General features: G+C 44.1%; 2 protein-coding genes across 2 annotated transcripts; one reads left to right on the top strand and one right to left on the bottom strand.

Moving 5' to 3' along the window:
• The first annotated feature begins 1,565 nt into the window (after nucleotides 1–1,565).
• Nucleotides 1,566–4,077, top strand: LOC117639648 (NFX1-type zinc finger-containing protein 1-like). Its single transcript, XM_034375518.1, has 2 exons — nucleotides 1,566–1,580; nucleotides 3,368–4,077. Exons 1-2 carry the CDS (start codon nucleotides 1,578–1,580, stop codon nucleotides 3,635–3,637), a joined length of 273 nt encoding a protein of 90 aa, XP_034231409.1. The 5' UTR covers nucleotides 1,566–1,577; the 3' UTR covers nucleotides 3,638–4,077.
• A 1,240-nt stretch (nucleotides 4,078–5,317) lies between these two features.
• Nucleotides 5,318–11,266, bottom strand: LOC117639643. Its single transcript, XM_034375512.1, has 4 exons — nucleotides 11,150–11,266; nucleotides 8,847–9,008; nucleotides 7,273–7,449; nucleotides 5,318–5,578 (listed from the first exon to the last, which is right to left on the bottom strand). The coding sequence occupies exons 1-4, from the start codon at nucleotides 11,240–11,242 to the stop codon at nucleotides 5,420–5,422; spliced, it is 591 nt and encodes a 196-aa protein (XP_034231403.1). The 5' UTR covers nucleotides 11,243–11,266; the 3' UTR covers nucleotides 5,318–5,419.
• Nucleotides 11,267–11,494: the final 228 nt, after the last annotated feature.

Raw genomic sequence — 11,494 nt, 5'->3', positions numbered from 1 at the left:
AAAGGAAATAGTCATACTTACTCAGCAAATTCTAAGTATTATTGCTTTTTATACGGAACGTAATTAATGAGAAAAAAGTCAGTAACGTGCGAGTGTGTGAGGGTTCACGATTTCTAAATCATGGGGACGGGCCAAATTTTCCTGTTTCGCCACATTTCCTATTATAATGCCTTTGTTTCGCCAGTGTTGTGGAGCATTCGCTTCAAAGATGACCGTCTACTCTCTTCCCAGGTTTCCCCGCCCTGTGGGACCTGGTCCAGACAGTGGACCTGCACCTCGGCAAGGTGGAGAAGAGGGCGCGCGGCCGCAAAAAGGGCGCGCGGGCGGCGCCGCACTTGAGCCTGACGGGGATCCAGAGCCTCCACCAGTACGTGTCCGCCCTGAGCAGCCTCTACAAGGTGGCAACGAGGCGCGGCCTCGCCTCACGGAGTCCAAGGGGGCCGAGCTGGAGGCAGCCGTCGAGCTGCTCTGCCGGGAGATCAAGCGCCGCGACCTCGTGCGACTCAGTGCCCAGGAGGTGAGACCCTTTTCCGTTGCCTGTAATTCTGTCTGTTCACTGAAAAATATGTACGAGGGTATGCATAAAATGCACACGTATGTGCATGCATAAGTATGTATTAAAAAGTTCTTAGGAATTGAGTGTGTTTCAACCTGTGACGCTGCTCTTGGTTTCGAATCAGAGCCTAGTCTCAATTGGATGGTCACATTGACGAATATCTGCCATATAGCGATGATACTTTTACATTTTGAGACTATGGGCAGGTGAAAAAATGATCTCATAGACCGCTTATCTAGCTACGCGCTTTCAGAATTCGTTTTCGTCTCTGACTCCAAAATGAGCATTTGAGCTTTTTCTACCGTGCAAACGCAAGTGGGTGCACGCACTTTGAAAAGTCTATACTGCTTTAGCTGCGTATCTACGAAGAAAATGAAGGCATTGTAGAATTGCTTCGTTTTATGAAGAACTGTTTCATTGAACGAAGGATTTTTCTTCGTACTACAAAGCAATGCCTCACAATGCCTTCGTTTTCTTCGTAATACGAACCGATGCTTGGTAGACTTTACTGTGCAGCACACATTTTGCAAATTGTCTGCACACATTTTAAACAGTGTGCTTGTTAGGCTTAAACTTCTAGTCAGGCGCATACCTAAGAACAGCGGTTCTAGGACCCATGCAGCACCCTTGGTCAGGCGGGCCGTTCTGAACTGTGTGCCTGACAGGCATACAGTTCAAAGTGTGTCCGACAAGCACTTGGGTGTTACTGTGTGCCATGCACACACTTGTGTTTGCAGAGTGAGCAGATGCGCCTGTAACCCTTCATTTATGCGTTCAATTAGAAGGCTTTAACAAAAAGAGTTTAACACCAAGCAGCGGTTAATTATGTTCCCTTGTTCCAACGGTCTTTCGTCCCCAGCAGTCTAAATGCCCTTTCTGGTACGCGGGAAAGGACATCAACGTGGAGCTGACTCGGTTCACCCGCCTGGCAGCGCTGTGCAAGGCGGAGTGCAGCGGGTTTTTGTCATCCCAGGCCCAGACCTTTTGATCCGAGCTATCCGAAACCGTTGGACCCTACCACATGGTGAGACTTAATCGCAGTTCATTTGACTTACATCTTATTCATTTGGGGTGTGAAACTGGAGCTTACGCTTCGTTCAAGCATACAACTACTCTACAAATCGAAAAGCGTACATTGTATGCTCAACTGGAGCATGCCTGCACACTAAACTTCTTACGGATTCATCCTATCTGTATTACGGACATTTTGTGCAATTGCAATTACGGATAGATTTTGCTTGTAATACGGATGAATCATCCGTATTGCGAAGAGTTTTACGTCCCTAACATACAGACGAAAATATCCGTATGGTACGGACGTAAAACTCTTCGTAATAGGGTGATTTCATCCGTATTACAAGCAAAATCTATCCGTAATTGCAATTGCACAAAAATGTCCGTAATACAGATAGGATGTATCCGTACACTGAGAATGAAAGAGTCACCACCATCGCCCTTTCATTGGGTAACGCACGCATCGTTGCCCAAATTTGGGTGACGAGCTCGCGGTGACCAAATTTTGGGCAGTCAGAAAATCGTCGCCCAAATTTGGGTAACGTCGTCGGCGACGCCGTTAGGTCCCCCATGACGCTCTTCCGGGGCCACCACGATGACCCAATGTGGCGTTGAGGCCTCCCTCATCGTGGTGGCTCCGGATGGACGTCATCGCGAACCTCACGGCGTCGCCGACGGCGTTACCCAAATTTGGGCGACCTAACGCCTGTTACCAAATTTCGGGTGATGAATTTTTCGTCACCAAAATTTGGGCAACGAAGTTGCATCACCCATTAAAAGGGCGATGGTGGTGACCAATTCATTCTCAGTGTAAGAAGTTAAGTGTGTGCAAGCACGCTCGAGCTAGCCGCGCATGCCTGTCAAGCATGCACTTACAAGTGCATACATGCACGCTAACTGAAGCATGCATCTAGTGCACAAGGGAAAGGGATAGGGAGTTGCCTGCATCAGGAAGCGTGTACATGGATGGCATGTATGCACTAGTAAGTGTATGCTTGGCAGGCATGCGCCAGCTAGGATCAGGGCGGGAAAAACTGGACAGGGGAAGAACTGGACACCCCACATTTTACTTCAAATGCCGTATGTGCTGGCCTGACAACTGTCGTGTAATGAACCGCTGATGCTACGGAACAACTATAGTTGTTATTCCTGTGCCTACGGTATTTGAAGTAAATATGGGTGTCCAGTTCTTCACCTGTCCAGTTCTTCCCGCCCTGACCCTAGAGCGTGCTTGCAGGCATGCTCCAGTTAAAGCATACAATGTATTCTCTTCGATTTGTAGAGTACGCCTGTAGACAACGCTTTAAGTCAAGCGTAGCCTCGCATTGACTTTTTATCTCCTGCCAAAAAGTTTTTCGAGCAAACGTAATATGTACTATTTTCTATTTAGCTTTGCACGATTATTTTTCATTATAAAGGGTCATTAGTCCATTAAACGTGACTTTTTGTCATTTGCAATGTAATGTTTAATTTTTACATGATCTTTGGACAATTTTATATTAAAAACGACCAAAACTGTGCATAGTTAAAGAGAAAAGAGTACAACTTACGTCTGCTCAGTCAACTTTATAAGCAAGAGACAATAAAGGTCATGGGTCTGAGAGTGAACTTCACGTCAATAGTGACGCATGGAGATCCCAGGCGGCTCCTGGAAAATGACACCTTTTTCCAGGGCGGCCCTGGAAATTCAATGCGCTGCTCTTGCCGTGTTGTTATGATTACTTGTCTATGCAACGCGTAAAATGGCGTGTAAGGTTTTCGAAATGTGGTTTCAACGACTTCGTTATTTTCTTTCAGGGTAGAGACGGTGAGGTACGAGAGGAGCTTGAAAAGTTTGGAAGGATCGAAGAGGTTCTCTACGTGAAGGAAGCAGTTGGGCTGTCGAGCGGCCACTGGTACAAGTGCCCCAACGGCCACTTCTACGTGATCGGGGACTGCGGCGGCGCCATGCAGGAGTCGGTGTGCAACGAGTGCAAAGCCACCATCGGCGGCACAAACCACAGACTCCGCAGCGACAACGCCTTGGCAAGAGAGCTGGGGGCGACCGCTCCGGCCTGGCCACAGTGATGGGTTCACTGGGATAGTTTCTCTGCACATCCCGTCTTATTTATTTCAGAGATCAAGTGCAAGCTGGTGTTTCTCTCCTTACCAACATGGCCTTGTCTATTTTAGAGCGTGTTTTTAAACATTTTGAAGTACGTTTTAATTTTATACGTGGCATTTATAATTTTAGGAAGCCGATAAGCATGTTTGTCTAATTGAAGTCTCAGCTTCCTCTAGATCTGTAGAAACGACTTTTGTAAATTCGTTGATTCGATTCGCTTGGTCTTTAAAAATATGAAGTCCCGATGTTTCAATATTTGTATCGTCAAGTCGGATATACGGCAAAACTGAGGAATTTCTTTTACACGACCTTTTAAATTTCTGTCTTATTTTTACTTTGTAAGCTTCTGTAGTAGTTTGGTATTGTAATACCTTTTAAGGTTATGATTAGTGATGTCCACGTTCAATGTTTATGATTTTCTTACCCTGTTAGTGATTGTTTTTTTTTTGTAATCTTATGGTGCTCAATTCAAGTCTGGTCAAAGTGCCTTCTGCGCATCTTGAGTGTGACTTAAATTGCTGTAAATGGCAGTCAAGATGACACGCCTCCCTCCTCGCACAGCGAGGAATGTTTTCACAAATAAATGGAATTTGCGTGAAATCCCAATCTTTGTCTCGTTATTTGTCCCAAAATGACATACTAATTCAATGCATGTCATTCATATTTCACGGCATTGTTGAGATGTTAGGTGATTCGCACACACTGTATGTTTACGTGCAATTTTGTGCGACGTGTAACTAGCACGATTTTGTGCACACGTGGAGTTTGTATGCGTAAAATTGCATAAATTTATGCAAATTTGAACACAATATTAAAATACAGTTTTAAAATAATGCCACACCACGTACAAAATTGTACATTAACATTTAGTGTGCACTTTACAATAGCTTTCAGGACCTGTAACTTTTTGTTGCGTCCGGAGTATTTTCTAACTCAATAGGCACCCATCGAATCTTTGGATAAGGGCACTTACCTGCTAAAAGTACATGATTGGTGGGGTCCATTGGGATGCCGTAACGCAGTGTCGTCGGAAAGAACACGGCAAAGGGGCAGCTGGCCTCATAGTATTCCAGCTGGCCAGGCATCTTCCAGCAGACAATGTCATTTTCAGCCCGTCCAGTACTCTGCAAACTCAACAGTGTACTCAGTACACTCTCTTTACAGTGTGCTCACGAGTACACTCTCATTCCAGGAACGTGACATCACGTCACGTTCGTTTGAGCATTGTGGCACATTCGTTTGGGTGTGAATTGGCCAAAAATCAGCTTGTTCACATTCAAACGAACGTGACATTTTGTCTCGTTCGTTTCAACGTGATGTCACGTTCCTGGAATGAGAGTGTACACTCTCTTCAGCGTGTACTGACGAACACTTTCTTCAGCGTGTGCTCACGAGTACAGTCCCACGGGCGTGTACTCAACTGCATATATTTCCAGGATCTGAGCACACTCTCGTAGGAGTGTACTTGTGAGTACACGCTGAACAGAGTGAGCTGAGTGAGCACACTGTTGAGTTTGCAGAGTATTTATGGAATGCCATATAGAACGGACTGTGTACTATGGTAAGAGCCAACAATAGAGGAAACAGCGTCAGTACTTGTCAACCTTTTATTTTAACTCGGGTCATGACAAGCAATGCAGGAAAGCAGACTTCGGAGGATTTTCACCCACCAAACGGGAAGTACGGGGACGCGGAGTCGTCACAGGCCATTATCGGAAGTGTGTGGTTTTAGGACACAGCGCAACTCAAGACGGCCTGGGGATGGCCTCACAGTCCAGCTCATTACATCCTACTACAGTGGGGCCGTCTCGGATCTTGATACGCATCCGATAGCGACCGTACGGCATCACTTTGAAGTTCGGAGTTCTCCACTTCATTGGTTCATTCTTGAAGATATATTCTCCCTGTAAGAAAGGCACTGAGTCTACACTGAGAATCCAAACGTGGTCTACACCGCTCGTAGAAAAAAAAAGGCGCGTTACAGCAACCAGGATGTTGGTGCCAATTTACCAGACAGTCTAATTGAAAAGGAACCAACCAGGTATCTAGTTACACTTTCAGACACGTCTTGACTTTTTTCTACCCATTATTGACTTTTTGTCCTTTGCTTACGTAGTTTTTAAGCCATGTTTAAAATTGTGCATTAAAGACTAAATTGTCATCAATTATTGACTATTTTTGAAGTCAATTGCGTATTGACTCTTTATCGATAGCAATTTAACTTAAAGTCAATGAAAGGAACGAAATCATACATAGATATTGAGGAAATAGTACTTTTCATTGCTGTGTAAAATACTTTTTAACAAAGGGGGCAAAAAGTCAATAACAGTCTGAGAGTGTAGAAATAACACACTGCCTTGTTGATCTCTGACTAGCAAAAGTAACCTGATTCTTGGTAAACCGTGCCATGCCATCATAGGCCTGGGCGATTAATGGATTGATCGAAAATAATCCCGATTATTTTGTTAATAGTCCTATTGTTTCAAAACAACGATTAATGGTTCGTTAATCGAAGTATTAACAAAGGATTTACCGATGATCGATTACCGATTACACTGATAATCCAAGTGTGGGACAGGCATGCACTAGATAACGTGGGACAAACTGTCCCACGCTTGTAAGCGTGGGACAAAATGTCCCACGTTTGCAAGCGTGGGACAAACCGTGTTACACGCTTACAAGCGTGGGACAAACCGTGTCCCACACTTACAAGCGTGGGACAAATCCGTGTCCCACACTTACAAGCGTGGGACAAATCCGTGTCCCACACTTGCAAGCGTGGGACAAACCGTGTCCCACGCTCACAAGCGTGGGACTTTGTCCCACGTTATCTAGTGCATGCCTGTCCCACGCTTGGATTTTCAGTGTAATCGTCTCATCACCGGACATTCTATGCATCATCTGTTCAAATTCCGAGGGGAAGCCTAAAACTGCTTGAGTGAAGGCTGAAAAGTCGTCACAGACACTCGACGTTGCTTAAATGGTTTTCCTATCCTCTTTTGGCATGCTATTTTAAGCACGTTTTCTTCCGATTGATAAGTAGTTTTCGATTAATCGTGTGCGTTTTCGATTAACGATTACCGAACTGCTAATCGGTACCAATCGCCATTACCGTAAGTGCGGGTGATATGGACCACCTTTCGAGGTTATTTTGAAATTACTGACAAGCGAAAGGTGCTTCGCGGAAATGTCAAAGCAGTGGCTCGGTGTGTCTGCGGGGGACGGCAAAGGCCGAGCGAGCGAAGCCGTGCTCGAGCGATGTGCAGTGGTTACGCATTTATTCGAGAAGATGAAAACCAGTCCGGTGTTTGCAAAACGCTTTTGCAGACATCAAAAGAGCACTGGTAACAAATGAATCGAGCGATGAATGTGACGTCACGATCAAAAATGATTTTTCGTGAAAACACTACTACGGATACCGAGAAGGGCTTATTATAGCCGCTGTAAGCCTGACGCACCCTCCATTTCATGCTCTTTCCATTTCTGCAGAGTTTAGAAAACAACCGCACCGAAGAGGTGCGTAACCCCTGCCGCGAAGGGTCGACCGTGGCTTCACTATCTCCTTAGGCCGTCGACACCCTTTAAGTGTCTCCCTTACTGCTGGGATGCGACATGGTTTGTTCTTATCTTCTGACGCGCCGCTGATGTTGGCAAAGAAGTGGAAAAATTCCGGCACTTGCTCACGCCACGTTGAGCATCCTACTTTAGGAAAATTCATGATGAATGCGTTTTCTTTCCATTGGTTGTTTGATCGTGTGGCCAAATCCACGAATATCTGAAATGTAAAACAGTGTTCTCATCTCCAAACAGCACACCTTTGAAATGCGTAGGCCTAAATTTGTGGCCGGGCACCAATTTTGGTAGTCAAAGTCTACACTGTAAAAAATATGTTGTGAATTTACGACGGAATATTTTCCGAAGGGTTTTTGGGAATGTCCAAAAGTGCACTGTAAATGTTTCTTTCCTACAGGAACTTTAAATCAACGTAGGTTCGTCGTTAATTCATGAAGGTTCTTTGTAAATTTACGAAGAAAAATCGTAAATTTACAAAATCTGTTGTAAATTTACGAAGGGCTTCGTAAATTTACGACGGGCTTCGTTAATCTACGACGGGTCTTCGTAAATCTACGGCGGACCTTCGTAAATAAACGAAGGAAGTGTTGGCAATTTTTTTGCCGAAGGATCCGTCGTTAATTCCAGACGTAAAATTACGAAGAATCTCTGTATATTAACGAAGTTTCTTTGTTTATAAACGAAGGTTCCCTGTAAATTTACGAAGGATCTTTGTAGATTTACGAAGGTGCTTCGTAAATTTCCATTGTAATTGGAAAATCAGCAGAGATCTTTCAAAAAAATAACGAAGGTTTTTGTAAATATACGAAGAGCTTCGTAAATTAACGAAGGAACCGTTGGCAATTTTTTTGCCGAAGGATCCTCGTTTATTCCGGATATTAATTTTTACAGTGTATCCTCCCGTTCTTTGCAATGCACCATTCAAATTTTCAAAATTCCAAATATTAAAATTGGTTGTCGTATTAGCATGGCTTCTGGTGCTGCGTTTCCGCCTTCAAGCACAATGCGGGATTAAACTTGGTTGGGCGGCTGGTCGAGCGTTGCATATGAGAAACTTGTTCGCACAGAACCTTCAATAGTCAAATCAAAATAACATTTTCGTCCATTGAACCATGCACGTGTTAATCATGAATTGCGATACACTAAAATTAACATTCTCGTCAGAATCATCTGCTTTCACGTTAGCGTTAACGTTTTTTCTTTCCTTTTTTGGAAATTCCCTGGGAATCGCCTGTCTTTTCTGCGGCGCTGGTCTGAAGTGGATGTAGGCACACATTGAAAACAGAAGCCATGCACACACTCACTCTCATTCCAGGAACGTGACATCACGTTGAAACGAACGTGACAAAATGTCACGTTCGTTTGAGCATTGTGGCACATTCGTTTGGGTGTGAATTGGCCAAAAATCAGCTTGTTCACATTCAAACGAACGTGACACAATGCTCAAACGAACGTGACATTTTGTCACGTTCGTTTCAACGTGATGTCACGTTCCTGGAATGAGAGTGCTTGCGTTTGCAGAGTGGTTTCTTCGTTACTCCTCGATATGAGTCTATTGTCAAAGCCTTTCTTTCAAAAGAATTAAAGCACGCGATTTACCATATAGTTGTCCGTGAAATCTTTCCGCAACGTTACATTCCCCGTTAAAGTCTGCCGGCTGAAAGGTCTAGCGGGGTTGAAGTGGCTGAGACGTAAATGACTTGTATGTGTTCCGTCCGATGGGCACATTTCAAATGTGTTTACGTAGACGATGTATGGTCCCTGGTAATCAAAACATTCCAAAATCCAAACCAAATTGTTCTCCTTTTTGGGAGCTAAACCTAATTCTTGAACAGAGTAGATATGTTCTGTACGTTTTGCCGTGAAAGGGTAACCTGTTTGAAGTCTGTCCTGTGAAGGTTCATTGGGGGTACAAGATTACAAGACAGAAAATAGAAAACAAATAGGAAAAATATTTAGAAACAGAGTGAAGAGTAGCACCTTCAGTTTTCAGTGTATCAGTCGCATAAACATTACTTATTTTCACACGTAACCTACATTGTCATCTAGAAATTAGGGTTCTAAAAAAGCACGAAAAATAAATTTAAAAAAAGACTTTAAAAAACTGTTTTTTTTTTTTCTGAAAAAAAAAACGAAACTATTTTTTGGCTACAGACGGTTGGCACGAAGTTGGGTGTGCATTATGTCAGATTTGAGTCAAAATTTATGAATGTTGTTCTGTCATACTGACAGTGCAAAACACATAACCTTAAGACTGGGTAGGTAATCCTTTTTCGTGAGGAGAATTTGGAGGAAACGACATAAAGTTTACGTAAACCTCCAAAACTCAAAAACTAATAGGAGGTGAGACCCCTAACTTTGGGAATATTCATTTAACAACGGTTGAATTTTGACCACAAAATGATTAAAATCAGGAAAATTCCTGTGACAAATAATCCTAGGACATGCTAGTATCACTTGACAGTAGAGGCCGGTGGAGAGGGTTCCATAGGTTCTGTCCTCTATGCGCACCTCCGTGTCGGCCGGTATGCTAGGTGTAGTACAGTCAGACCTCGACATTGGCGCCGCCGCTACCATGACAGGTTGATGAAGCGCCAACAACGAGCGGGGTCACGGGGGTAGAGAAGTTGCGCGAGGCCGTCCACACGGAGAAAAGGAATTCGTTGACCCAACGAAAATGTGCGTTGATTCCGTGATAACCGAAAAAATTTGTTGGCGTTACGAAAACTTTGTTAGAGTACTCTACAAACTGAAGTGTGTACTCAGTATGCATCTACAGATGCATACTTGCAAGTACACACCTACAAATGCGTACTTAGCTGAGTACACATCTACAGATGCATACTCAGCTGAGTACACATCTACAGATGCATACTCAGCTGAGTACACATCTACAGATGCATACTCAGCTGAGTACACATCTACAGATGCATACTTGGCTGAGTACACACCTACAGATGCATACCTAACCTCTCCAAGTATGCATCTGCAGATGTGTACTCAGCTGAGTATGCATCTGTAGATGTGTACTCAGCTAAGTATGCATCTGCAGGTGTGTACTTGCAAGTATGCATCTGTAGATGCATACTGAGTACACACTTCAGTTTGTAGAGTAACGAAATTTTTGTTGGTGAAACTAACAATCTGTTAGCGCAACTAAAAGATCCGTCAAAGGAACACAGTCATGATTTTGTCTCTCCAACTAACTTTTTTGCTCCACCAACGAATTGTTCGTCGTACCAACAAATAATTCGTTACGCGAACAAACTTTTCGTTACTCAAACAAATTTTTTTCGGTTATCAGGGAATCAACGTACTTTTTCGTTGGGTCTACGAATTCCTTTTTTCCGTGCACGACCAGAGGTGTGCTGCGACGACAGTCGTGTACTCTGACGACCCCGAGTGGATAACGGACCGAGGTGCCAATGTGCGGAAGGCCCTAGAGGCAAGAAGGACCGCGTGGCGCATCTGCTGAACACAGCTCTGAAGAACAGCCTAAACGTGACCTTCACGACGCTGGTTTTAGATTACATCCCTCAAGCGAAGTTAAAACATTAAAGTGCGGCGAAGTGACAACACAGATCCAGAACGAGCGGGTCACAATTAGAGTGAATTGTGACTGGAAGAAGTTGAGGGAGAAGATGGTGGCACCGTGAATGCAGTCCTCCTTCCGGAAGACTGTGCAATGTGCAACGGATCTTCCATAAACAAGAAAAGGGTAAAAAATAAGATTTTAATATTACAATTCGGCTGAGATAATTTTGGGCCGGAAGTCTTGGGGCGACTGGACTGGATTAATTATTTCGTCGAGCCGAGCCTCATCGCGCAGCTGGGTCCTGCTATTTGATTTCTTTCGTTTTTCACTCGCCGATGACTGAAAGGGTCTATGGCACTCCACCTACGGCGAAGCTGTTGATGCTTTTGCCTTGACTGCGTTGAAATGCCACGAGTGGCACGACAATCCACACTGCGAGGAAGCGCAGCAGCGATGCCATCGTCGACCACACACAGAGACAATCCACCTGCGGGCAGGATGCCCCGGCATCACAAATAAGGAAAAGTAGCATGCACCAAAGTCCCCTCCTTTCACCCTGATTTTTGAAAGCTCACTTGGCGTGTACGGCAAAAAGAAAAATTGATCATTCTCCACAATTGTTACAATGTGGCGCTTGAAGCTTAAAAATTCACACAAAATTCTTATGGACTTTTTAAATGCATAAGGACGCATTTTTTATGCATAGTTATGC

The sequence above is a fragment of the Thrips palmi genome, unplaced genomic scaffold (assembly GCF_012932325.1).
Source record: "Thrips palmi isolate BJ-2018 unplaced genomic scaffold, TpBJ-2018v1 HiC_scaffold_11, whole genome shotgun sequence".
NCBI classification, from domain to species: domain Eukaryota; kingdom Metazoa; phylum Arthropoda; class Insecta; order Thysanoptera; family Thripidae; genus Thrips; species Thrips palmi.
The sequence above is the reverse complement of the archived record's forward strand: the minus strand, read 5'-3'. Positions and strand labels throughout refer to the sequence as shown.